At 37.5% G+C, this 27,091-nt stretch overlaps 2 protein-coding genes across 3 annotated transcripts; one reads left to right on the top strand and one right to left on the bottom strand.

Moving 5' to 3' along the window:
* Nucleotides 1-467: 467 nt before the first annotated feature.
* On the top strand, nucleotides 468-25,443 carry LOC131438966 (poly(U)-binding-splicing factor half pint). 2 transcript variants are annotated; one of them, XR_009231030.1, is made up of 6 exons: nucleotides 468-602; nucleotides 853-1,105; nucleotides 23,023-23,308; nucleotides 23,543-24,046; nucleotides 24,114-25,278; nucleotides 25,346-25,443. XR_009231030.1 is itself a non-coding variant. In XM_058609405.1 (5 exons), the coding sequence occupies exons 1-5, from the start codon at nucleotides 582-584 to the stop codon at nucleotides 25,057-25,059; spliced, it is 2,010 nt and encodes a 669-aa protein (XP_058465388.1). In that variant the 5' UTR covers nucleotides 468-581; the 3' UTR covers nucleotides 25,060-25,443. The 2 variants fall into 2 exon arrangements, 1 of the variants encoding a protein (XP_058465388.1); XM_058609405.1 differs by having other exon boundaries at nucleotides 24,114-25,443.
* On the bottom strand, nucleotides 25,359-26,092 carry LOC131438968 (NADH dehydrogenase [ubiquinone] 1 alpha subcomplex assembly factor 2). Its single transcript, XM_058609406.1, has 2 exons — nucleotides 25,722-26,092; nucleotides 25,359-25,657 (listed from the first exon to the last, which is right to left on the bottom strand). Exons 1-2 carry the CDS (start codon nucleotides 25,964-25,966, stop codon nucleotides 25,456-25,458), a joined length of 447 nt encoding a protein of 148 aa, XP_058465389.1. The 5' UTR covers nucleotides 25,967-26,092; the 3' UTR covers nucleotides 25,359-25,455.
* Nucleotides 26,093-27,091: the final 999 nt, after the last annotated feature.

Raw genomic sequence — 27,091 nt, 5'->3', positions numbered from 1 at the left:
TTTTTGAGGCGTTGAATTTTTATTGTGACGTCACGAATGAACAAAAATTCATCCTTGACAGTTCAGAGGTACTGTTTACAAACAAGCTTAAACAAAAATCGATGAGCCCATTTCAAACAATCATCTTTACACTTTGCAACTAGTCACTTTTATTTAATAAATTTCAAAAACAAACCGTATCAAATCGTGAGCAAATGTTTTAACACTCTATTGGGGTATACGCTGTCATCCAATTTGTCAACAGACAAACAAAAAAATCTCTGTTTACAAACAGTACTGCTGAACTGTCAAAATGTGTTTATCCGATTGAGGTTAGCAGTGACGGTAAGAAACCTAATAGCCGCGAAGAAGCGCGTAAAGTCTTGAAAATCAGATTTTTTTCTCAGTGTAAGAATGTACTAAATTTCAATTTCTGGGAACATTTCTTTCGTTTATATATCTACCTGGCATCCCTGTTCTAGAGTCAACTGTCATTTGCAGTGAAAATTTTTACTAAAATCGTTAGCGTTCCGTATGGTGGTAAAAAATCGTAAATTTTAGCTCAAAAGAACAGAAAAACTAGAAAAAATCTGCATTGTACTATGAACGGAGCTGTCGTGATGGTAAGTGATGTTTTAAATTGAACGAATATGTGTTTGGTAGCGAAATAAGTTAGTTTTTAAAATTAGCCCAATGCGTAGCACCTCTAGAAATCAAACATGGCGGAAGGTTTTCTTCGTCCTGGTACTCTTATTCGTCGTAATGTAGATTTGTTTACAGCCTGTTAGGCCGACAATTTTATTTGTTGACATGTGGCTGAGACCGCAGTTCATCTTTGGCAACATTTTTTACGTTTCGTTATTATTTTCGCAGGGTGGTAACAACGATTATACTAATAGTGGTGGTAGCAGCAACAGTAACATTAACGAGTCTTCTCCCGGTCGGGATGATTACCGTAAAGACGGTTCGGAAGAACCATCTCCATCGAAGACGTCATCTAAACGTGACAAAGATCGCGACCGGGACAACCGTGAAAGCCGCGGCAAAGACCGTGAGCGTGAGAGCCGTGATCGCAGCCGAGACAGAGATCGTGGTCGTGACCGTCGCGATCGCGATCGAGATCGTGGTAAGTTGCGAAGTTTAATCTGTATTCCAACGATAACAGACTACCCGTGTGCAGCACACTATCTGAACCCAGTAGAATTGTTCTAGAATCAATAGTTTCACATCAACATCGTAAAGTGTGTCTGCACAAGGTTTTGTTTGATTTGTCAGGTGATTTGATCTGCATTGCATTTTTGGGGTTGCATTAAATGTTGTGTACCAAATGCTGTTTGCTCTCGTTTGTTTTATAGGTCCAAACTACCAGGGACAGGCGTGTCACGTTATCTATCTATACATACCTCTTTTTATCATCCACAGCGAGCTGGAGATGTTCGTTTCTCTTTATTTTGTTATTCTTTTATATTTCATCGTTTTTGTGACATCATTTTCCACTAATGTTTGGCGGTTTTCTGCTTTTCTGCTTAGATCTTGCAGACTCCGACACCGAACAGATAATTTCTTCTAAGCTACTACTACCGCTGCCACTGCAACCAGAGTAAAAGTGTGAAAAAACAAATTGAATATAAAAGCGTGCTCCTCGAGTGCGCCCGTGCACCGTACATAAGAATGTGATAAAACTCACGAACACACAGAGGTGACTTTCTCTCATCTATTTTTTTCTGTTTTGTATATCCCTGACACAAACAGGACATCGGTAGATAGTTTACGATAAAATCAAAGAGTCTGCGTTTTGATATGACTAACCGTACCCATTCACAGCACTGTCGAATTGTATTGTATATTCACGTTTCACCTAAAACATTGTATACTAGAGAACTTGAAAATCAAATACCAATTTTCAAATGGTACAAATTAATCTTCTAACATGATTAGTATCGTTAGAATCCAAGGGGTCGTTCAAAAACCACGTAGACTCAATGGGGAGGGAGGTTTGTCCTGAGCAGACCCTGTCAACTTAGAGAGAAATCAGTCTTCACATCACATTGAACATATGGGAGCACAGTGCTGCTATTTTAGCGCTCACGAATTTCATATTACTCTCACCAACTAGTATGTATGACATTCGATGCGGCCTCGCCTGAGGGCGCCATGCTCGCAAAAAAAGTATGGTCCTCATGTTCAATTTTAATACTAAGTGAGAAGTTGGCCCTTTTTTCGTTTATTTATACCCGGTTTTAACCTAATTATGGTCATTCACTGGGTTCCAGTTGGCCCTTGTTTTATTCCGTGAAAGATTGAAGTCGAACTCGGATGTGGATTGATTTGTTTGTAAAATGTGAGATGCTGGATACCTTGATAATATGATATCTTTGTTCTGGGCCTACTTAGGTTTGCATTAGTTTTCAAAATTGATGAGAAAATATATACACCCTCATTCTTGTTTACGTCCGTATCGACCATACGACTAACGGATACTTTCGAACGAATACGAATAAGCCATTCTCGTTTTCACTCGAATGAATTCGAACGCGACTCGTTTGCCACAAAATATTCAAATATCAGTAAACTTCTTCCAATAAATGCTAAGCCTTGATGAAATCAGTTCAATTCTTGTGATTAACCTTATACGAAACACTAGAATGTATGCCAGTTTAGCTTCAAAAGATACGTGTATTCGTATATCATTCGTACGAACGAAAGGTCCTATTCTCGTTTACGGACGAATAGACGAAATGCCGTGGTTTCGATTCGTCAGTTTAATGTTGCGAATCAACATTTAGAAAGCATAGCAGTACAGTTAAATGCTCTTTTTCTATTGCGAGCCTTTGAATATATGCTCGGTTCCAAGTTTCAACGCATCAAATTTTACATCTATTAGGTACTTTATGGAAAATACGCCATGGGTAAACATACTTTATTTTATATTAAATGCATGATTTTACCAATGTAATAAATATGGAGACTATCGAAAACATGATAAAATTGCAAGAAAAATGCAACATATTTTTCGCATACTACTGAACGGACTGCTATTTTAAAAAAATTTTTTACTTTGCATGAAGTTTAATTTGAAAATTTCATTTACCGACATGAATGAAATTGGTCCTGACTCCTGAGTACGATATTTATTTCTTATGTAGCATTCGTCACTTCCTTGATGCTTGGAATCTTCCTAAAAAAACTACCTGTGCTGCCGATCCTTCTTTTGCACAGGAGTCTCGTACACGTACACGTTCCTGTGAAAACAAGAATGGCTTGTTCGCATTCGTTCGAAAGCATGTGTTCGTCGTATGGTCGATACGGCCGTAATCAAGCATGATGATACAAAATCAGTGAAAAAACAAGTCAAATAACAAATGATATCAAAGATTTTCAATTACAACTCAAATCTGTTACAGAACTAATAGTTTAAAGTTGGATGGGCGTTGTTTTTATGCATGTACGATGTTTGAAAAAGTGATTGATTCGAACGTAAACGGGAATACAAATTTGATATACGGCCGTAAACAAGAATGAGGGTGATAATTCAGGATTGCGATCAATTTAAATCGAAAAATTTATTTCATTATTATTTTAACGTATTCCATAAATACGTTTATTTCTTAAGGCAGTTTACATAAGTTTTTCTTCGCCGTAGCATCACTTTTACATAACATTCTTATCCTAATTTAATTCTAACATAGTCACAACGTTTTGAATTTATTAAAACATATTCTCTTATAGCTTAAATATCATCTTAGGTAACTCGTCATTAATTATGAAATCTACTCGGAAATATTATTTGAACCAAACGATTAACTTCTATAAATTATAAAATAAGCTGTTATTTTCAGACATTTTGTTGATAATTTCATAAACTGTTTCGAGTTTGTTTGTATCATTACATAATTTTTATTCTAATTTAGCTATTGGTTGAACTCATGGACGCAGCTGGGATCAGAACTAAGTCTTAAAAGGGGCCTTTATTAAATTGAAACTCCAATTTTCTTTATGAAATGATAAATAAGTTTCATGTATGAAAGGTCACGACAAGCAAGAATGTCTCGAACTGGGATATTGGATAGTTTACCTTGGGTACGCAAAGAATTTATTAGTTGAGATCTGACATCACGATACTCCACGCATGTCCAAACGACATGATCAATATCCCGATAACCTTCTCCGCAAGCACAATGATTAGTCTCGGAGAGCCCAATTCGAAGGAGATGTGCATCTAACGTGTAGTGATTGGACATGAGTCTGGACATCACACGAATGAAATCCCTACTCACATCCAGTCCCCTGAACCATGCCTTTGTCGATATTTTCGGAATAATTGAGTGCATCCACCGACCCAGATCATCTCTATCCCAAGATGCTTGCCAGCTGGCAAGTGTTCTTTGGCGAGACGAACTATAGAATTCGTTGAAAGCAATCGGTCGCTCATAAATTTCACCCTCAATAGCACCACGTTTGGCTAAATTATCGGCTCTTTCATTGCCTGGAATGGAGCAATGAGCCGGGACCCAGACTATAGTGATTAGATAATTATTATTCAATATGTCGTTCAGACACTGTTTTATTTTACCCAAGAAAAACGGTTCATTTTTGCCAGCAGCGATTGAGCGAATGGCTTCAATTGCACTCAGACTATCTGTGAAGAGGAAATAATGGTTTGGAGATAATGTGACGATTACACTCAAACTATAATGAACTGCTGCTAGCTCTGCTATATAAACAGATGCAGGTTCTTGAAGCCTAAATGAGGCCGAAACATTATTGTTGAACATACCAAACCCTGTCGCTTCTTCAATTCGCGATCCGTCCGTGTAAAACATTTTCTCAGAGTCAATATGCCTGAACTTACTTAAAAATATTTTTGGGATTTCCGTCGAGCGTAGATGATCCGGGATTCCACGCACTTCACGCTGCATGGATGTATCGAAAAATAAAGTTGAGTCAGGGGCACTTAGGATGCTGACACGGATAGGAATATATCTTGAAGGGTTGATTTCCTGTGACATATGGTTAAAATATACTGTCATAAATTTTGTTTGAGATCGAAGCTCGACTAGTCGTTCGAAATTATTAATTACCATGGGATTCAGCACCTCACATCTTATTAGCAGGCGTGATGAAAGCTCCCAAAATCGATCTTTTAATGGAAGAACTCCCGCCAGAACTTCAAGACTCATTGTATGTGTCGAGTGCATGCAGCCTAAGGCAATTCGCAAACAACGGTACTGAATTCGCTCAAGTTTGATAAAATGAGAGTTTGCAGCGGAACGAAAACAAACGCATCCATATTCCATCACTGAAAGTATCGTTGTTTGATACAATTTTATTAGATCTTGCGGATGAGAACCCCACCAAGATCCTGTTATTGTTCGAAGAAAATTTACTCTTTGTTGGCATTTCGTTATCAGATACCTAATGTGTCCTCCCCACGTGCATTTGGAATCGAACCACACCCCGAGGTATTTAAAAGTTAAAACCTGTTGGATCATTCTTCCCATCATATGGAGCTGAAGCTGCGCGGGATCATGCTTTCTTGAGAAGACGACTAACTCTGTTTTCTCCGCAGAGAATTCGATACCAAGATGAACAGCCCAAACGGACAAGTTATCTAAGGTATCTTGCAATGGTTTATGCAGATCAATAGCTTTGGGCCCAGTAACTGAAACCACGCCATCATCTGCCAATTGCCTTAGTGTACATGGGGTTACTAGACAGCTGTCAATGTCATTCACGTAAAAATTATAGAGGAGCGGACTGAGGCATGAGCCTTGCGGGAGACCCATGTAGCTAATTCTGAATGTTGCCAAATCGCCATGTGAAAAATACATGCACTTCTCTGACAAAAGGTTGTGCAAATAATTATTTATAACCGCTGGAAGTCCACGTTGGTGGAGCTTGTCTGAAAGAACATCAATGGAAACTGAATCAAATGCTCCTTTAATGTCTAAAAATACAGATGCCATTTGTTGCTTTTGAGCGAAGGCAATTTGGATGTCAGACGAAAGTAATGCAAGGCAATCATTCGTCCCTTTATTTCTACGGAAGCCAAACTGAGTATCTGACAACAAACCGTTCGTCTCGACCCAAGTGTCGAGACGTCGTAGAATAATTTTTTCGAACAATTTTCTGATGCAGGACAACATCGCAATGGGTCTATATGAGTTGTGATTGGAAGCTGGTTTCCCCGGCTTTTGAATGGCGATAACTTTCACTTGTCTCCAGTCAGGCGGAACAATATTTTGCTCAAGAAACTTGTTGAACAATTCCAACAAACGTCTTTTTGCGAGGTCGGGCAGATTTTTCACCAAGTTGAATTTAATTCTGTCCAACCCAGGGGCGTTATTGTTACAAGACAAGAGTGCTATAGAAAATTCTATCATTGAAAATGGGTTATTAATAAAACCATTATTTGGAGGAGATTCCCGTATAATGCTTTGCGTAGGAACAGAATCTGGGCAAACTTTCCTAGCAAAGTCAAATATCCATCGGTTCGAGTATTCATCACTCTCATTGCCCACGTTACGATTCCTCATTCGTCTGGCCGTATTCCAAAGAGTGCTCATTGAGGTTTCTCTTGACAAACCTTCGACAAAATGTCTCCAATAGCTACATTTCTTGGCCCGAAGTATGCTCTTGTACTTGGTTTCTAAAGTCAAGAAATTTTCAAAATTCTGAGGAGTTCCTCCTCCTCGTTTTAAAAACGTCTTGAAAGCATTTTGTTTCGCGTGCTTGGCATCTGAACACTCTTTGTCCCACCAAGGGTTTGGAGGCCTTCTGTTAGACGATGGACCAAGAAATCGTTTGGTTTGGGCTTGTTCTGCGGCCTCCAGAATCGAACAAACGAGGAAGTCATATTCTTCAAGTGGGGGGAGCTCTTCCATTGAAGTTAAGACACTTGAAATATTACTTTGGTATTTAATCCAGTCAATATTTTTTGTCAAATCATATGGAATATTAACTGAATTAGCAATGCCTTTGTTACTGCTAATTGAGATGATGATTGGTAAATGATCGCTACCATGTAAATCAGGAAATACTTTCCAGGTGCAATCTAGTCGAATTGAAGTCGAACAAAGAGATAAATCTAATGCACTTGGACGTGCCGGAGGTCTTGGGATCCGTGTCATGCTACCCATATTCAATACTGTCATGTTGAAATTGTCGCAAATATTATATATTAGAGATGATCTGCTATCATTGTAAACGGAACCCCACATAATTCCGTGCGAATTGAAATCTCCTAAAATCAAACGTGGAGCAGGAAGGGCTTCGACAATTTCATTAAGCTGTCGTTGTCCAACTTGAGCTCTTGGAGGAATATATACCGAAGCAATGCAAATGTCCTTTCCTTTAATGTTCATTTGACAAGCAACAACTTCTATACTAGAAGTCGAAGGAATGTTTAATCTATAAAACGAATAACATTTCTTTATTCCTAAAAGCACTCCACCATACGGAGAGTCTCTATCGAGACGTATAATGTTAAAATCATTAAAATTTAAAGCTATGTTTGAAGTAAGCCATGTTTCGCATAAAGCAAATACATCACATTTTTGACTATGCAATAAAATTTTAAATGAATCAAGTTTTGGCATGATGCTTCGACAATTCCACTGCAGGACAGTGATTGTATCATTTGCGGCGGGTGATAAATTATCCATCAAAAGATACAAAACCTGAGACAATTGGCCATTGAGCTGATAACTGCTTCAAAAAATTTCTAGCTATTGGAAGGAATGCCATTATGAGGGTCTTTAAGGGTTCAGATATATTGAATGCTGAGAAAATCCATTCAACAATTTCCGAAAACTTCAGTAATCCTGTTGGTGGCTGTGAAATGGAGCCCACAGGATTATTACCTTTTTCTGTGCTAGATCCTGGATTGGTTTGTGAATTTGACAAACCAGGAGGCACAGTCTTTGGTTTTGACTTTTTTTGTTTAACACGGGGATCTTTTTTTGAAGATGAAACTTTAGGTGTCTTTTTTGGTAATTTGGAAGAAGACTTCTTTCTCTTAACTGACCCTTGGGTAGTGATAAACGAATTACCTTCACTATTTTCGTCAGAGTCAGAGTCCTCTGTTTCCTCTAGATTTGAAAACCCGTTTTCGGTTTCCAAAGGGGGGACATCAATGACCGTTTTAAGCATTTCTGCATATGTGCGCTTAGACCGTGCTTTTAAAGAAAGCTTAATTTTGTCTTTGTGCACTTTAAATGCAGTGCATACTGAAATATCCTCATGAGGACTTTCCCCACAATAAATACATTTTTCAATTTCCTTGTTGCAATCATTATCTTTATGAGGTCCTTCACACTTAATACATTTTGGTTTATTGCTACAGTAAGTAGCTGTGTGTCCGAATTTTTTGCAGTTCGTACAATTCATTACATTTGGAACAAAAAGCCGAACAGGGAGGCGAATTTTATCGACATAGACATGGGACGGCAACGCAGACCCGGCAAATGTCACTCGAAACGAGTCTGATGGGCGATAAACTTTTTTTTCCTCTTCATGAACTACTGAGTACAGTTGTTTGCACTCCAGTATTTTCACACCCTCAAGCATAGAGTTCTTGAAACGACCAACACCATGCTTGAGTAAATCATCTACCGAAAGACTCGCTTCGGTAACAACACCGTCAATTTCGACATCTTTGGAGGGTATGTAAACTTTATACTCTTTAATGAAATGTTCCGAAGAGACAATATCATTCGCGTGTTTCAAATTATTTACCACAACACGAATTTTATCGTTATTTACTCTTATGATCTCTTTGATTGAAGAGTATCGTGATGTCAAACCTTTAGAAATTTGGTAAATGTTTAATGGCTTTGATATACGTCTAAAAAAGACTATCCAAGGCCCAGAAGAGCTCTCCTGATATTTTTTCGTTCGTGGGGGTATAGGATTCATGCTAGGATTTACGTCCATGGATTCATCCATCACATTAAAATTTTTAATCAAACTTTAAAATAAAAAATGAAACCAACACTACACAGTACTCAATCAAAAGGAAAAGAAAAAACTTCTACCTTGAAATTGTTGTCTATCTCCGTTGCACTGCCGTGTAGATCCTCGTTGCTCTAGATGTTCTTGTTGGATGCTGATTGTTGGATGTGATGCTACTGCTACCTGACATCCAGCACCACTCGATTTCCGATTTACTTTTGTCTTCGCCAGCTGCAACCAGCGCAGGTCACCGGTGTATACCTGCGTTTTGTATGGCAGTGGAAAGACCGAATTGTCTTGTCTCCTTCTTCCTTGTGCTCCGCACCGATATGCTTCTGCACCGAAGTGCCTTCGCACCGGTGTGCTTTTGCACTCTCCTGCTTCTGTGTGCCTTTGCACTCTTCTTCTTCAATGTGCCTTTGCACTCTCCTGCTCAGCACTTGTGGCTGTATATTGTGGCCTGGGTAGAGCTTGGGGAACGCCCTTTGTTGTTTCCTTCACCAGCTTGGCCCAGCACTAGGGCTCTCTTATGCAGCACGATTTTACGTTTTAACGGCTGCTGCCAACAGGTCTCTACCTGTAGTTCAACCGTTGTCGTATTTAACGCGTGTGAACTAACCAGCGTTATTAAACTGTACGCTTCTATACACAACCTTCTCGGTTGAACGGCTATTACTGAATGATTTTTTTTTTTTTTTTTTTTTTTTTTATTTTAACGTATTGTCCTATTAAAGTTAAAACTAATTAATAGATAGTTTTATTAAACTTTGCGAGCTTTGTTTGTTGCTTCGAAAGTTATTTTCAGTACCACTCGTTCAACTAGTATTTGTTCAGTACAAATTGAACACGAAACTACTCGTATAAACTAAATACACAATCATTAGTATTAATTATTCTTGTTTTTGGGAGCTCTTATAGTCTTAGAAAAGTTTATTCAATATTGTATAACTTTGAAATAATTAGATGCTTATCCTTCCGCATAATTTTGTTATTATTTAGTTATTGCGTGACATGAAAATTTAATGAAGTTACAATTGCTACTTGAATAATTCTTTTTTCTCAACACAAGGCTTAGAAAAAAACAGGAAAAGTTTCAAAAGCGCCAAGCTTTTGGTCTGCGTGGTTTATAAATGATCCCTATGGGGCTAGTTTGCCATTATCCTAATGTTCTATTAACTATTTCCACGAGTACAAATGATTTCTGAATCGGGTTTAAGCAGTGCTTATTTATACACAAATTCGAAATAAAAAAATGTAACAAATGAATGGTATTTTTAGTCATCATAAGCAGCATAACTCTTCCTACGAAACTATTCTACTAAAAGTTTTTTTTTTAAACAATCACCGGTTGGCTCACATCGATGATCTGTATTTCTCTTTCTTTTCTTTCTTATGTTTGTACTTTCAGATTTTGAACGAAAAGGTACGTTCTAGTCAGGGTCTCAGAGCATCATTTTGGTACATTTACTCTGAAACGCTGATCGATGACCGATGCATATGTGGGTTGTATTCTCTTTTCTCGCACGAGGAGCCTTCGTACTCTCCTCAGCAGAGCATTGCTTCGAGTGAAGTGCAAATGCTTATTTACTATTGATTTTTGTGTTGATCTTTTTTTTGTTTCAAACATAAAACATAGTTTGTCTGTTAAAATGGTCGATATTCGCGGTACCCAACGAACTAGTATAATTACGTTCTCCCTTTTATTGTATTCGTTTTTTCAAGCGACTCATTCTGAAATAACATGACGATTCCTTTCGAGCATGCCACCATGTCTGCCTATCAGCAAAATCATAGCTCACAAGTAAAACAAACTGCACAAATCGTCGACTGACAGCGTGGCCGCATCAAACCCAAGCTGTTTGGAGAACAAACCATCGTTTCAGATCAACCAGGATCAGGACACGAACGAATCCCGTTCGAAGGCGAATAATTTTCTTTTTTTTTTCTTTTCTTTTCCTTTTCCTAAACAATTTTTGAAATCACGATTCGTAAAGTGTGTTAACAACTCACCGAACTTGAAGTGTCCTCGGAAGAATCAGTACTGCAACTAGCAGATTATAGAAACCCACGAACGAAAACTGATTTGATAGAATTACTTGGTGTCAACTTCTTTCTTTTGTGTTTTTCATATTTTCAGCCAACTGTGAATCTTGTCAGTACCACTCTTATTCTAACGCGCGTGAAGAACAGAGAATTCCTGAGAGAGTGCGTTTTAACCAAGTCCAAACACACGAGGCCTCACTGTAATAACACTAACGAAAATGAATAGCAAGAAAAATCATCACCTTCTTCCCCAAGAAAATTTGGAAATCATCAAGTCTGGAAGAGACGGCCCGTTGCCAATCAGTCGTCGATTTTTTTTTATCTGTATTTCTATTTCTCTTTTCATCTCTGTGTCATGTTTTTAACTGTTTTTTCTCACCATACACATCTGATAATCATTCCCGCCATCCCGCCCAAAATGCATTTGTGAATGCTCACACGTAACCATATCTGCAGCCTACCGTTTCTCTCGTTTCCGTCTACAGTGATTGATCGATCGAATCTGAATCCCATTGCCCGGCACAGCTCGATCTACTAAGAGCAAGGTCTCTGTGTCTGTCTATCAACATTCATAGCAGTGCAATTAAAACAAATCAAGCGAATCACAAGTTCTCAATTAATACATATTATTTTCTATTTGTTTTTATTTATTTTCAGGATCTCTATTTCTCTCGCAAATTTTTCTATTTTTGTTTTCGTTCTTTTTTTTATCTCTTGAACCTCCCATCCCCGAATCAAAAGACACGAAACATTGACTGAGATCCCTCTGCCCTACTTCGAGACTATTCATGCTCGATATTAACCTCTGCTACAGTACCAAGTTGCGTTTCCAACAATTGCGAAGCGTGCGAAATGAACTCATATTCTGAAAAGGGGAACACATCGAAAAGGTTAGCTCTATATTTCTACTAAACCGATATAAGATTGATTTTTTGAACGGTTTTCATCCAGTCCTGTCTTGGTACAGTAAACGAACAACGATGTGTTAATAGATACAGTGTTATGTCAAACCGTGGTTCAACAAGGTTTCAGTTATGACGGTTGATGCGAAGCACTGGAATAGGATAGTAGATTATGGAACAGGTGATGCACCTGTTGATTAAGTGACGTAGTTGAAACATTTTAAATCTTGTTGGCCAGTAACCTTCTTTCTGGTTGATGTTTTTTGTGTGTATTAGATATTGAATAGTATAACAATTTCAGAAATGGGTAACAAATCATCACACTCTCATAAACCGATTTGTATGAAACTTTGCATTCGTTTTCGATATGGCAAACCATTTATTTGGCAACGAAGAAAAAACCAATTCGACTCAAGACAGATTTTTTTATAACGGGCGAATGTATATTGGCACGTGCACTTCCTTTGAATCGTTGTAACTACGAAACTGTCAATTGTACAAAATTATGTATTTTGTCGTGAATACGACTTACTTTACTATGAGACACTTTTTCAAAGTTATCCATATGGAAGAATGGGCACAACTTAATCGTGATCATCTCGACTTGTATTAATGGCAGCAACATTCTTTCACTATTTCATCAAAAATATGATCAGGAATTTAGGATAATAGTTTGAACAGTGTGAGATAACCACAAACAACTCAAAAATTAAGTTTTCTCAAAATTTGAAAACACGGCGGAAAAATCTTTGCTTTCGCTTGAGTTTTTCGCGCAAGGACGACGATTTCGAGGTAGTCAGGCACATATCTTCAACTGAACGTTATGAAAGGGGAACCGTGGTCGAAAATTCGATCATTTCTTGTGCGTTGGATGAAAGCAGACGACGGGCCGAGAAGACACACTCAAACAGTGGCATCGGAGAGCGCACTTTCTGCGTGGTTAAAAACCTCAAACGCTTAGGTCGTATTTCTCATTTGCCTTCCGGTAGCCAAGGCGAGAAGACGCATTAAACCAGTTTCGCATCATTTGGCACTGCGAGCGGATGTGTTGCGGTTTGTACGCAAAGCTAGTTTCAACTCAAACAAGAGCGATTGCATCATGGAACAGATTCTGGTCGTTTGCATTGGAGAGAAAGAAAACGAAAAGTGGACAACATTATATAAAATCAGCCGTTCTAATGGCTCTAAATGTTATCTAAAGAACTATGAGGATTACTTTTTTGCAAATCGAAGGTGAAAAATAATTAGTTTAGTGAAAATCCAAAACAATTTGATTTGCTACGTGCACTTTTCGCTGTGCGAATATCGTTCGAGAAAAATGTTCCGAACTGTGCTAAATATCGTAGAGAACTCCACAATTTGGTCCTTCTAAAAGAAAGAAATGAATCCTGTACAGTATTTTGATAGTGTCTTCCAATGGAATATGCTAATCCGAAATGAAATAATCGAAGTCAAAAGTTTCACAATTCACACAATCGATCAGCTATCAATTCGAATTCGAAATTATAAAGAAATCGTGTCAGTTTTATTTGTATTCACGACATCCAGTTATGTCTCTGACATAACACACCCGTACTTTTTTCTAAATGAAATTTTTAATTATGTGCACTCTCAAATTTTAATGCAAAACCTCGGCAAATAATTGTTCGATATTTTCCCTGAGAAGTGCTCGAGAATATGGAATTACTGAGTATTTTTACTGTTATTTTGCTAAATGTGACCACAATTCAATGATGGATTGCCGAATCATCAGGTTTTTGAGCACAAAAACGTTATTGCTTCTATATTGTATGAAATAATGGGCACGAATTCAATGATTGTGAGTTTTGTTTTAAACATCCTCCTTTCGTTTGAGAAAACTAACTAAACTAGTTTCATCAAACAAACACTTTTCACGAAACTGTTATTGGTTTTGAACTTAGCAACGGGGATTTGAACAAACCAGGTTTGAAACTGACTCGATTTTCAGTTCAACAATTTTGAAACTAGTCTCGAACCTAGCTTCAAATAAACGGTTTGACAGCAGTCAGAGTGGAAAATGAGCTAGGTTTGGCATCGAGCGAAAACGACATAATTCTTGAAAGCTAGTTCAGAGTTAAAAGCCCAATCCATTTCCTACAGCTTAACACTTTTTATGCAATTGAAACTTTCAAAATTACAATTAAGTGAAACATCCTGCCGAAAATACATTCGTTCCACAAAAAAAATTTTTTTGTGCCGATTTGGTCACATTATTCATAGATTATAAACGGCGTGTGCGAAGTTTCATCCAAATCCGAGCAAGTCGATTCAGATTTGCCACATTTTTTTATGTCAATTTCTGGAATTAGTAAGGAAGATATGTACATGCATTTTTAAAAATATCTTAATTTACATTACTGTGACAAATATACAAGTAGAAATTTAGAAAGTTTGACCACAAAGAAATTAAATTTTAGTGACCACGAAGAAATTAATTAAAATTATTTTTGATAGCGAACGTGATATTAATGCGGGACGCCTTTCAGTTACTGGATCCATTCCAATGAATCTCGGTTACCGGCAAAGCTCTGGAATGGCATCTCTTGATCGGCATCGAGGAGATGGACTCCGCCGGAATTTGAAATGGTTATCCTGTAGCTCATCTTGGAGGAAGAAATTTTATTTGCTGCAATAACAATAAGTGGGATAGTTGGAACTCGGGGCATCCGAGGTTTATTTATTCACTTTGTTGCTTGACCAGAGAGTTCGTTGCGTTACATTTTGATACTGGTCTTCAATGCAACTATATTGTTATGTTTTCGGTTTAAAAAATCATATTGGGATGGATTCCATTCCAACTCAAATTGAATAGCCACTAACAGAGCTTAAAATTGCTACGCATTCTTAATGAAAGAAACCATTCCAACAGTCTCATTTTCAATGTCTCATTCGTAAATGACCGACACCAGGACAAACAAAGAGAGACGAAGCATTTTCGTTTCTCATCGAAAAAATGAGAGAGTATAATTGCCAACGTTACTCTTTCCTCTATGACAAGAAGAAACCAAATTAACGTCTTTAGGGAGCATCAGCAGATTTTCAATTCTCATTCGTTCATCGATGTATTGAAAATCTGTAACGCTTGGCTATTATTTCGTTCTCATAGTTTGCAAGCGAAGCTGAGAGTGACAGTAATCTCTTGTCATTTTCGTCTAATTTTAGTCAAGAAAATGACTTTTATTAGCTTTGGTCACCAATACCGCCGCTTCCAACTCCATCGTTCATATGAAAGTATGAAAGATATGGAAAAGAGGAAATATTGGCGCCTCATCTACTTTACGAAAAGATGGCGATTTATTAAACTCTGATTGAGAATGGTGATTTGGACGGGTTCGAGGTCATGGATTCGTATCAAGCAAACGGTGCAACCATGGAATTATTAGTTCATTGTGTGTTAAAGCTTCGTGTGTACATGTACACGAACAAAAATGACAAATTCTGGTAATTTATATGCTACTACACAGATCCACTAGTTACTGAAACGTACAATATGATAATTGGAACGTCCCGATGAACAGAAATCAACACCGGATTAATTATCCAGTTTATCAATTTCTGTCTAAAATACTTGATACTATAGTTCCAAGCCAACACATGGACCCTAAGGTAGCGATAGAAATCCGTAAATTGAAGCAAATAAAATACATCCCGGACAATATTTTTGTGTGGTTTTCATCCCGATTCTGCTGCATGTTGATCGAATCGAAACATCTCGATCGACCATTTTTATTTCAATCATGTTCAGTAGGTTGCTTTCTTTTGAGATCTGTCTGTCGATCCGTCGTGGAATAGTTCTGAATTTTCTGTCGACGTTTGTTATTAGACGTTACGTTAGTAATCAAAGATAGGTTCGGAGAATAGATACTTTCCTTTTTCTTGTAGGTAAGCAGGGTGGCAAGTGACTGGAGAAAGTTGGGAATCTTTGTGCAAATCCGGGTTAAAAAATGTCTAGCCCTAATCTTATGGCGTTTTCGTTTTCAAATTACACTACACCGGTGTAGCTAAGGTTGCACTCAAATCGTTCGTTTTTGCCAATTGCACTACACCAGTGCTACACTTTCTCTGTATCGATACCACTGGTGTAGCACTCTTCAAAAGTGAGAAGTTTAGTACAAGTTTAGCAACATGTTATTTTGCCACACTGGTTCAATGGTGCATAAACAATTGGAAATGAGGCCAACACCCCATGTCTCGTTCAACGGTTATTGTATGGGTTTGACAGTAATTTTAAATCAATAATAAAAGCTTTCTTAGTTGTCATCAATAACAGCACAATGAATGCCCATAATGGAAAATAAGGATAATTTATATGCTTACACTAGATTTCTATTAAATTTCTGAACAAGTATGCATAATTCTGAAAGTAACATGTTTAATAAATTTAATCAGAGCTCTTAGAAGCTTTCATGTTTTTAACTGCCGGCCAATGATTCTCCTAATTTCATCAAAATTTGTCTCAGTAATGTCAAATTGTGAAAATACTTATAATGTTGTAATCTTGGAACCTTATCCACCGTTTGCAAGGAGTATTTGATTTCCTTCTTCGACAGCTGAAATTGAGTTTTCAAAATTCGTAAGAACCGTGGAAAGGTTTAGAAGATGGTTTGATTTGTTCAGTGAATCTATGTTTATTTTTTTTAAAGTTATCAGCTATGATGAGGATATTTATGTCGACGAAAAAGCAGTCGAAGATTGTCGATGATAGGAGAATCAAATTAAGTTCATCCCAGTCACTAGAGGCATAGATTGTTGTTGTTTTTCCAAAGTGACAAGCGTACATTCTAACCCCTAATTGCATTGAGTCCCAAATATGGAACACACATTTCGAAAAATTCTACAATGTAATGTATATTTTTCGAGAGAAGTTAGCGGCATCTACCGGGCACAAAACGAGAATTTCGTACACAGCTGATCTCTTGAAATAACTTTAAAATTTTTTGGTAGTTTTGTAATTTACCATACTAATAAAAAAAACTTGATTTTCGTGATTTTCACATAATTTAATGCACTATGTCCCATATATGGGACAGACTGTTTTTTCACCCCTGAAGGGGTAGTTTTGCCGCGGGATTTTTTGTAGTATTTTTCCCGTATTCTGGACCACTTAAACTATTGAAAAAAAATTTCCGGCTGTTTTTGAAAAAAAAAACATGCAATTAAGGGTTAAGAATTCTAAAAGGGATATTGTTCTGTCTCGCTACAATCCAACTTGGAAAGAATATCGTATATGTTATTAGAAGGAATCGGTATTACGATAGGAGAGTTGTTCCTTAGTTCATTCATGTTTAACCTTATACTTTTTTTCTAGACTATACTAGGCAAAAATAGTATTGGAATACACTAGAACTAGTTCTCCTCGAGGAGTGAGTGATCTGGAGTTCTTTATTGAAGAATGACAGTTCTATATTCTTCTCAATAGAAATGAAAGTAATCGAATTCTTTGAGTGTGTATACAAACAAGTAGCGTCTTTCTAATTTTCTAGATAGCTTTAAATTCAATTTTTCATTATTAGGTTTTAAAATGTCTGATGATATTTCTGGTAACCTACAAAACACCAACAATAATCGAATTTGAACAGAGCATTATTGAAAAAGCCATGAAGTCTGAATAAAATGTGTTGATTTTTCGAGAAAATTGCTTCACCTCCATCAACGTTGGCCAGACATGTTTCTTGTTTTAATCCTCGAAGTTACTGGTGAAATAACAGACAAAATAAAGATGGAATACATTAGGCTGGGTGGCACTGCCAGTTCAGAAGAAGAACGTTGGGACAAACTGTGGATGAGATGTTTAAACGTAGTTCCAAGGAGATACCCGAAAAATACTTCATTTCTCAACTCTCGATGTTCTTTTGGATATGGGATTTCTACTTAAAGCTTGAATGAGAGGAATATTTAAAAAAACTGAACATAAGCTAATTCACTTGCCACCCTGGGTAAGTCTTACTTCGAGATCGGTAAGCTTTGACAACAATAGTTTCATGCTTTATCAAATTTATTTGATAATCATTTTGTATAGATGTTTCTAGGGCAAGGATGCGTTCATCTTTTCTGTTTAATCCCGCCGGTCAGTAGGTGTATTTTGTGCCTAAATCTCTAACACCTTCTTAGACGCAGTGATTTACCGTAGAAGAAAGTTCCTCGATCTGTTGAGCTTTGCCAGATGCAGTGACAGATGCGAAAAGGATATGTAACTGAGCTTGTTCGAATAATTCCCAATGGATCAATGGATGGAAAGCAAATATCTTTGTTAAATTTTAGCTTCGACAATTAACGAATGTTTTGTTCCTGACGGTACACCGGACACTTTCGGCTGAGTAATATGATCGCAACGTTGGCAAAAGTTTTCGGTTTCACAGTGGGAGCTATCGTTGATCGAATTATCTAGTTCTTCATTGAATCCAACCGAAATCATCTATCCACCTATCTTATATAAAATGTGTTGTGGGGCATGTTTGATGATACGACGAAGGTCGCGTATCGCACGTATCGTTTCAGCTCTTCATCGGATATATCTAGATTTCTCTAGCAGAATTTTTTATCAGATTCGAAATCTAGGTGGTTTTATAATGGTATACTTCGCAAATTGTCGATCGACGTTGATGTACTCCGAAGCCAGCGAAAAAGACAAACCAAAGAATTACAATATAAGTATCTATCAGTACCAGAGAGGATGCCACAGGGGTATGACTAATAAAAGAACTGAGTGGTGTCCGAGCTCAGCTGAATATGTTCGATTCTTCTGTTCAATTCTGCTAATTCTACGTGTGTTTCACATGCAGGGTGGCTTAGTCGAATAGAAAAAATTACGGAATCGAAATTTTTCGCAAATCTTCATTCCTGCTATTCCTTTTGTCAGTCTTGCGCAATCTGTGTTTCTCGTTAGATACTGATGAAAATTGGAAGTGTAACTTTAATTTCTATTACGTAAGGAAGTTCAGAATGCAATCTCAAAATCAAACATGTTCAGATTCTTGAATGAATTTCACAAGCAGTAATAAGAACTTGTATGAAAAGGATGTTTCGGAACAATCTGTTTCACAATCGATTCTGTTTTATACCTCACCCGAGAATCGTAATTTTTGTAATTTTCAGAAATGGAGGTTGAACGAAGCATTTGTCACGTTTTTGTTGTAGTCGCAGAATTTGAAAATATTATTTGGTTTCGTTTCGTTTATTACTAAGAAAATGTTCAAAACACTTCTCAGCACTAGAATAAAAACAAGAACGAAGTCAGTTCCGTCTCGGAGTTTTTGACCACTATCTCCGGAACCGGAAAAAGGGTACCTGTATAACCGAAATAGGTTCGTTTGGGCAGCAACTGAGACCAACTCCGACATGAAATTCAATACCAATTTATTATGGATTGGATTGCACCAGAACAACGCTTCCAAATTGTGGAAATTTATTTCGAAAACAATAATTCAATTCGTGAAGGGCATGGAAAATTGAGTGATGTTTATGATGTTCATGGGCGGCCCACTAAAAAAAAGCTACGGCTCAATGGGTTTGTGAATGAACAAAATTGCCGTGAAATACTTTCCGATTTGTGCGAGAAAGTGGTCAAAAATTGAACCATACTTTCGCACAGAAGAACCGAGCTGGCCATGAATTGATGTTTCGAATAAAACCATAATTCATATATTTGTGCGTTTTTTTTTTTTTTTTCCATAAACACGTTTATTTCTTAAGGCAGTTTACATAAGTTTTTCTTCGCCGTAGCATCACTTTTACATAATATTCTTATCCTAATTTAATTCTAACATAGTCACAACGTTTTGAATTTATTAAAACATATTCTCTTATAGCTTAAATATCATCTTAGGTAACTAGTCATTAATTATGAAATCTACTCGGAAATATTATTTGAACCAAACGATTAACTTCTATAAATTATAAAATAAGCTGTTATTTTCAGACATTTTGTTGATAATTTCATAAACTGTTTCGAGTTTGTTTGTATCATTACATAATTTTTATTCTAATTTAGCTATTGGTTGAACTCATGGACGCAGCTGGGATCAGAACTAAGTCTTAAAAGGGGCCTTTATTAAATTGAAACTCCAATTTTCTTTACGAAATGATAAATAAATTTCATGTATGAAAGGTCACGACAAGCAAGAATGTCTCGAACTGGGATATTGGATAGTCTACCTTGGGTACGCAAAGAATTTATTAGTTGAGATCTGACATCACGATACTCCACGCATGTCCAAACGACATGATCAATATCCCGATAACCTTCTCCGCAAGCACAATGATTAGTCTCGGAGAGCCCAATTCGAAGGAGATGTGCATCTAACGTGTAGTGATTGGACATGAGTCTGGACATCACACGAATGAAATCCCTACTCACATCCAGTCCCCTGAACCATGCCTTTGTCGATATTTTCGGAATAATTGAGTGCATCCACCGACCCAGATCATCTCTATCCCAAGATGCTTGCCAGCTGGCAAGTGTTCTTTGGCGAGACGAGCTATAGAATTCGTTGAAAGCAATCGGTCGCTCATAAATTTCACCCTCAATAGCACCACGTTTGGCTAAAATATCGGCTCTTTCATTGCCAGGAATGGAGCAATGAGCCGGGACCCATATATTTGAGCGTTTTGTTCAAAATAAAAGTTGCGACAGTGTAAAAAACACCCTTTATAAGAATTATATGGCTAGTTCAAAGGAATTTATTTTGTTTAACGTCATCATGTATACTAAAATTCTCTTGAAGAAGAGTTTTTTACTCGTCACCCTGTAATTCCACAACCAGATCTAGATAAAATGCAACAGCGTTCTATGGTAAAACCTTTTATATGATTCTAAATTTTGTAAATGTCGGTTCAATCATCTCTTAGAAAATTGAGTGCATATTTTTAGTAATATTTTGCTCATACCATCCTGTAATTCCTGAACCGGACTTCGGTTCAAAAATCGAATTGCACAGTGATTGCATATCCTTCTCATATGAGAAAGGAAAAACATAAGATTTCAAAGAAAATTATAGATAAGATATCGGTCTTGGTTTTCCGTAAGTTTGAAAAGTAATGCGATAAATTACTAAAATGGGCGGGTGGGTAATTTCAGAGACATAACTGGATGCCATAGACAAATTAATTATTATATGAAAGGTAAACAAACCTAATAGAAATACATTTATCTCGAATCTTACCTAGAACATGGAATAATTGCATTTTCCATGACACTGTAGTAAAATGATTATGACGACCGGCGTATAACATGTAAAAAATCAAATGAAACCATATTCATATTTTTCCGGTTGAAAATGTCTAACAAAAGTTTTGATCAAACACGTAACCGAAAGTCTAAGAAAAAATATCTTTGTATTCTCGGTATATCAATCAATTCAAAGCGATGACATATACACTTTTCTATACCAATACACTTTTGGAATGTAAAAGATAGCAAAAAATACAGATTAGACTGAAGTAATACGATGGCAAAAGTTTTCAAAATTGAATGATTCAACCGAGAATTGAGTTCAAAATTTTGCTAATGTCATAACCAAACTTCAAATCCTAGCTTTGCAATATTCTTATTTGTCAAAAAAAGGTAGCATTTATCTCTGTATTCGTGTCGTTTTTCTAATTTTATTTTCATTTATATAAAACAAATCAAGGCTCATTCGTTACCTTTTGTAAACATTGTAATGGAATTCAATTATAATACAAACATTACAGGTCTTCTTCATAGAATGATAAATAATAATATTGTGAAATTCGAATAGCATATATTATAAAGGCTATAGCCGGTTAAGCGTGTGAAATTTGCCTTCAAAAGAGATTTTACCTGGACTGGAAACAATTTTCTCAAAATATCAACTCTTTAACTGTTAATGACAAATATAGGATGATTCAATTGATTTTTATTTTATTTAATTTTTGAAAATCAGGGATATTTTAGGCATTGCCGTGAAGTTCACAATTTTTTTCAATTTTTTTTGAAAATAGTATTTCTTTCATTAAAAGTACCTCTTGCATCAAAAGTATCGCAATATTTCCGCAATTCACTGCGATTAGCTTCAAATTGATGCAACATGGGTTACTTAACATCGATTAAATCTATAAAGTTTGTTAGGAGGGCCAAGATATATGAAGTGGCCAAAATACCTCTGTTACAATATATGGGACAATTATACGTAGAACGGCAGTACATCTCCAAAAAAATGGAAGAAAAATTTTAAGCCTTCCCGAAAATACCCAAATAACCCTGATTTTTATCATATTTTTCGGTGGAGCGCTTGCCTTAAAAACAAAATAAAAATCTATTTAACCACTCTAGCACCGCCAATATGGCAGTTAAAGGCTTGAAATTTAAAAAAAATTGTCTTCAGCTCAAGCTCTTTCGAATGTGGGATAACAACATGATTTTTTTGGGGAAATTTCACATGATTGTTATGCGTTTCGCATTCAGCTCATCCGGTGCATTAGCAGCTTATGTTGGACTGCTAATGCCACCTCGCGGATCGACATAATCCGCAAAGCAGACGTAAAGTATTTGTTATTTACAAATCACTTATTTGCACCTAAGTGCAATGTCTATCCTTACGTCTCAGGCGAAAAGCGAATTTACGACTATATGGCCGTAAACATGCTTACCCGGATATAAACTTTGTTTCTACTGCTGTGTTGAGAATCTGACATGTCACATTTTAAATTACAGATTTGTTGAAGCTTATTATCTTCCACTTATTTCAGGCGTCAATTGAAGATTCTCCTATATCGAAACTCATCCAAACTATAAGTAATATCGAAAATCAAATTTTCATACGCATTCTGATTTCTAATTTGATGAATTCGTAAAGTTTGACCCTAGGGTACATACTTTCAGCACTAGTTTTGTACAAAATGATGACCTTTTCAACTTCATTTTTTCTTTGTATGAACATCAGCGCCTAAACCTGTTGAACATACATCACAAAATGGCATACCATAATTATATTTGCGTTTATTTTTCACAATTCTCTTCTAGCCTACTCATAATAGATGATAACAGCACTGCGAACGGCTTAAGCTGTACTTTGCAAAGAGTGTAAACTATATTTATTTATATCGCCCATGAAAACTATATACATCTTAATTGCTGTACCTTTTAACATGGATCGTTTTTTCCTAGATACAAAAATACCACAATACATCACCCAGCCGGTTTATGATCTTCGCCAGTCGGGCGATGTAGCGTTCGGACCCGGGACCCGGTCGGCTTTGCTGGGCATCCTGGGCGGTGCTTTACCACGGCTCACCACCGAACAGCATGAATTGGTAACCCGTGCCAAAAAGTACGCCATGGAACAGAGCATTAAGATGGTACTGATGAAGCAAACGCTGGCCCATCAGCAGCAACAGTTGGCCAGTCAGCGTACCCAAGTTCAGCGGCAGCAGGCACTGGCCTTGATGTGCAGGTAATTTACGATAATATTCACATTTTTCATAACACTGACTTCTTCAAACGATGATGTAAAATGTCCATCTGGAAGGACAAAACCGTTGAGTCCTAGTCTCGAATTTACTAGACGAATTCCGTTTTTGAATGACGTTTCCTTAGCTGATAAGATCTGAGTTTATATGCTGGATATTTAATTAATTTTTCAATATTCTACATTAGTCACCAATTAACTAACTATGTATTTCAACAGAGTTTACGTGGGCAGTATTTCATTCGAGTTGAAAGAAGATACAATCCGCGCCGCGTTCCTACCGTTCGGGCCCATTAAATCGATCAATATGTCATGGGATCCCATCACACAGAAGCACAAAGGGTTCGCTTTCGTTGAGTATGAAATACCCGAGGGAGCACAACTTGCACTGGAACAAATGAACGGTGCTATGCTGGGAGGACGCAACATCAAAGTTGGGCGACCTAGCAACATGCCCCAGGCTCAACAAGTAATCGATGAAATCCAGGAAGAAGCTAAAAACTACAATCGTATCTACATTGCATCCATTCATCCAGACTTAACCGAAGAAGATATAAAGAGTGTCTTCGAAGCATTCGGACCGATTGTCATCTGTAAGATGTCTCAAGGTAGTGCCGCTCACACACATAAAGGGTATGCATTCATCGAATACCAAACAAACCAGTCGGCGATCGAAGCAATCGCTAGCATGAATCTTTTCGATTTAGGTGGACAGTTGCTAAGGTATGTTTATGCAATAGTCCGCCAATACCCTCAACTAATACCATGATTATTCGTCTCCACATTTCAGAGTTGGTCGTTCCATTACACCACCGAATGCGTTGATGGGTCCAGCTGCTAATTCGGCGATGCCAACGGCAGCGGCCGTCGCTGCAGCTGCTGCAACAGCTAAGATCCAAGCTATGGACGCCGTTGCAACCAATGCCGTGCTGGGTCTGTCGGCTGCAACGCCAACTTTGAAGGTTGGGCTTGGAACCATGCCAATCACGCAAACGATTACCACAGCCACGAATGCCACTTTAGTAGCACAAGCGGCGGTCGGTCAAGCAGCAGCTATCACCCAACCAGGATTGCTCGTTCCACCAGTGACAAATGTAACTAGTTTGACATCTTCATTACTAGGCAATCCTGTGCTGGCTAGTACAGCTGTACCACTGCAATCAGTATTGAGTGGAGCTAATCCGGCTGCCGTAGCTGCAGCAACTGCGGCCGCTGCGGTTGCAGCAGCAGCTGCTGCTGCCAATCCGAATGCTACAGCTGAAGAAGTGCTCAAGAAAGCTCAAGAAAAGCAGCAGGAGGAGTTACAAAAGAAACTACTAGAAGAGGGCGAGCCACAGACCCTGCAGCAACAAGAAACGATGTCGATTAAGGGACAAAGCGCACGTCATTTGGTTATGCAGCGATTAATGCGTCCGCGTGAGAGCAAAGTTGTAATTCTGCGTAATATGGTTGGCCCCGAGGACGTAGACGAAACGCTGCAGGAAGAGATTCAGGACGAGTGTGGTAAATATGGAATTGTGGAGCGGGTTATTATCTACAAGGAGCGCCAATCTGAAGGCGATTATGCCGAGGACGACAACACTGACGTAATTGTCAAAATTTTTGTCGAATTTTCACAGGCCACCGAAGCAGATAAAGCCTGCGAAGCACTCCACGGTCGCTATTTTGCTGGCCGGCTGGTCAAGGCAGAATCCTATGACCAGGCGCTCTTTGACCATGGCGACCTGTCTGGTTAAGCTGACGAAACAGACGAAGAGCGTGACCACACTCTGATCCATATTGAATCCCCAAATGCAAAGCGTTTCTTGTTTCTGAAAGTAAATCAGAAACTTTTTCAAAATCTACTACCCCAGCGCCAGTCAGGATTAAGAATAAAAGTGTATGATCTATTTTATTATTCACTATTACTTATGGCGAACACATGATAATGGACAAAAGCACACGCAAGATATAACGTAAGAAAACTCTTGTTATGACAATTCAACAGTGAAAAGGATTAATTTGCTAATAATTTAATTATAGACTACAATATTAATTGTATATATACAGGCACGCTTCTCTTCACGAGCGGATAAAATAAAGCTTCATTATTTTAAAAACTGACACTATCACAAAATTAAGTTTACTATTCATTATTTTTCCCTTTTACCTTTCCCGGGCATTACTTCGTAGTCTTCATACTCCGGGAAAGATCCCATGCCAGTAGTTCGCTTCTCTAACTCGTCAGCGTCTTTTTTCTTGCCATATTTTGCCTCCAGTTTTGCTGCGTTTTGTTCTTTCATCTTCATAATAGCCAAATTTCGTTTCAATTCTTCTTGCGTCGGAGGCTCCTTTCTGTAAAATTTTGAACATCACAACAGAAATAATGGAAACAGAAAATCAAATACTTCCTACATACCTTCTTCCGCGCAACCATGCTTCCCATTCTGCTGTAATTTCTTGACCGTATGCTTCCTTTTCAGTTGGTTCGAACCATCGTTGAACTCTTCGTTGACCAATTGCTGGGTTTGCCGGTATCTCGTAGTACTTGTTACCGAAATAGTCTTCCCCCATGAAATTGCCCTTCCATTGGCGAGGTTTTAAAGAATTTAGAAAATTACTGAATATCATTTTCATGACACCTCTTGACGGTGGTTTCGACATTGTATCAATAATATGAGCTTTCTATTGCTTACAATAATATTAAGCAATGCTTTTATCACGAAAATGATTGATTTACCCAGTTATATAAAAAAAAGCTGAAATCGAACAATATATTGATATTTTGAAATACAAATTTGACAGTCGAAGGGATGCCAGAAAATATGTTCAATGACGTGGATTACTTCTCTTTTTTTCGAAGGGCGGAATTCGAAAAAGTAGATAACAGCTGTTTTTCAAAAAATCTTATAAGAGTAAACAAATCGAGTTTCTCTCTCCTACCAATAAATGCTTCAAAATCCTTATTGACAACAGCATAACTTTCTCAATACCAAACATACCCATATTTCAATCTCATTTACCTCGCCTCAAGATTCGTTTTTGTATGTACATGCAGGATAGACGAATATCAAATGAAGTCGAATAAAAAAAGATGGAAGACAGGACACTTAAATTGGATTCTTTAACCCTTTTAATGGTAATTTTGAATGTTCATTTAGTTGGAACAGTACTCGCATATGTCATTTTGGCACCACGTTACCCTATCAAAAACACCCAGTCTGTCATATAGTGCTTTTTTTTGCTTTTGTCATACAGAAACGCTATACAATCAAATACAAAAAATAATACCCCTAAGTCCCATACAAACGAACCGCCAATGTTTTAATCACAACACGAACAAGTTAGCCTTGCGTTTCTGGCAACGCTTTATGCTAGTTGCTACGGTGCAAAACAAACTTGTTTGTTTATGTTTATCGTTGCTGTATTAAACTGCAACAATCAGTCTAAATATCGCCGGCACTAGCACAAAAGATGAAAAATGAACACAAACACCCACGAATCTACAAATATCAATACAATCGAATATACAATCCGCTAGTTCTATTAATCACGATATGAATTAAATTCACAGTACATTGGTGTAATTGGCAATAAACAGAAAACTAGTAGTGAACCATGTCTCGATTTTGCATATCATTATTTTACTACACTTTTAACTGTAGAAGTCGTTCACCTAGATGTGGGATCCGACGACACGACCTGCCACTCGTCTATCTAAACTGTATCGTAAATTTAACTACCCCTCAGTAACTGGTAATGTCAAAACGAAATTGATTGAAAAACTAT

The sequence above is a fragment of the Malaya genurostris genome, chromosome 3, assembly GCF_030247185.1.
Source record: "Malaya genurostris strain Urasoe2022 chromosome 3, Malgen_1.1, whole genome shotgun sequence".
In the NCBI taxonomy this organism is placed as follows: domain Eukaryota; kingdom Metazoa; phylum Arthropoda; class Insecta; order Diptera; family Culicidae; genus Malaya; species Malaya genurostris.
This window is presented reverse-complemented; position numbering and strand designations above follow the sequence as displayed.

What these genes read in the sequence shown, in the direction of transcription:
- LOC131438966 (XM_058609405.1), top strand. Translation starts at nt 582, where the DNA reads ATGAACGGAGCTGTCGTGATG. An exon ending in TGAACGGAGCTGTCGTGATG is followed by an intron (nt 603 to 852) that starts GTAAGTGATGTT and finishes TTATTTTCGCAG; the next exon opens with GGTGGTAACAACGATTATAC. An exon ending in GCACTGGCCTTGATGTGCAG is followed by an intron (nt 23,309 to 23,542) that starts GTAATTTACGAT and finishes GTATTTCAACAG; the next exon opens with AGTTTACGTGGGCAGTATTT.
- LOC131438968 (XM_058609406.1), bottom strand. Translation starts at nt 25,966, where the DNA reads ATGTCGAAACCACCGTCAAGAGGTGTCATGAAAATGATATTCAGTAAT. An exon ending in GCATGGTTGCGCGGAAGAAG is followed by an intron (nt 25,658 to 25,721) that starts GTATGTAGGAAG and finishes AAAATTTTACAG; the next exon opens with AAAGGAGCCTCCGACGCAAG.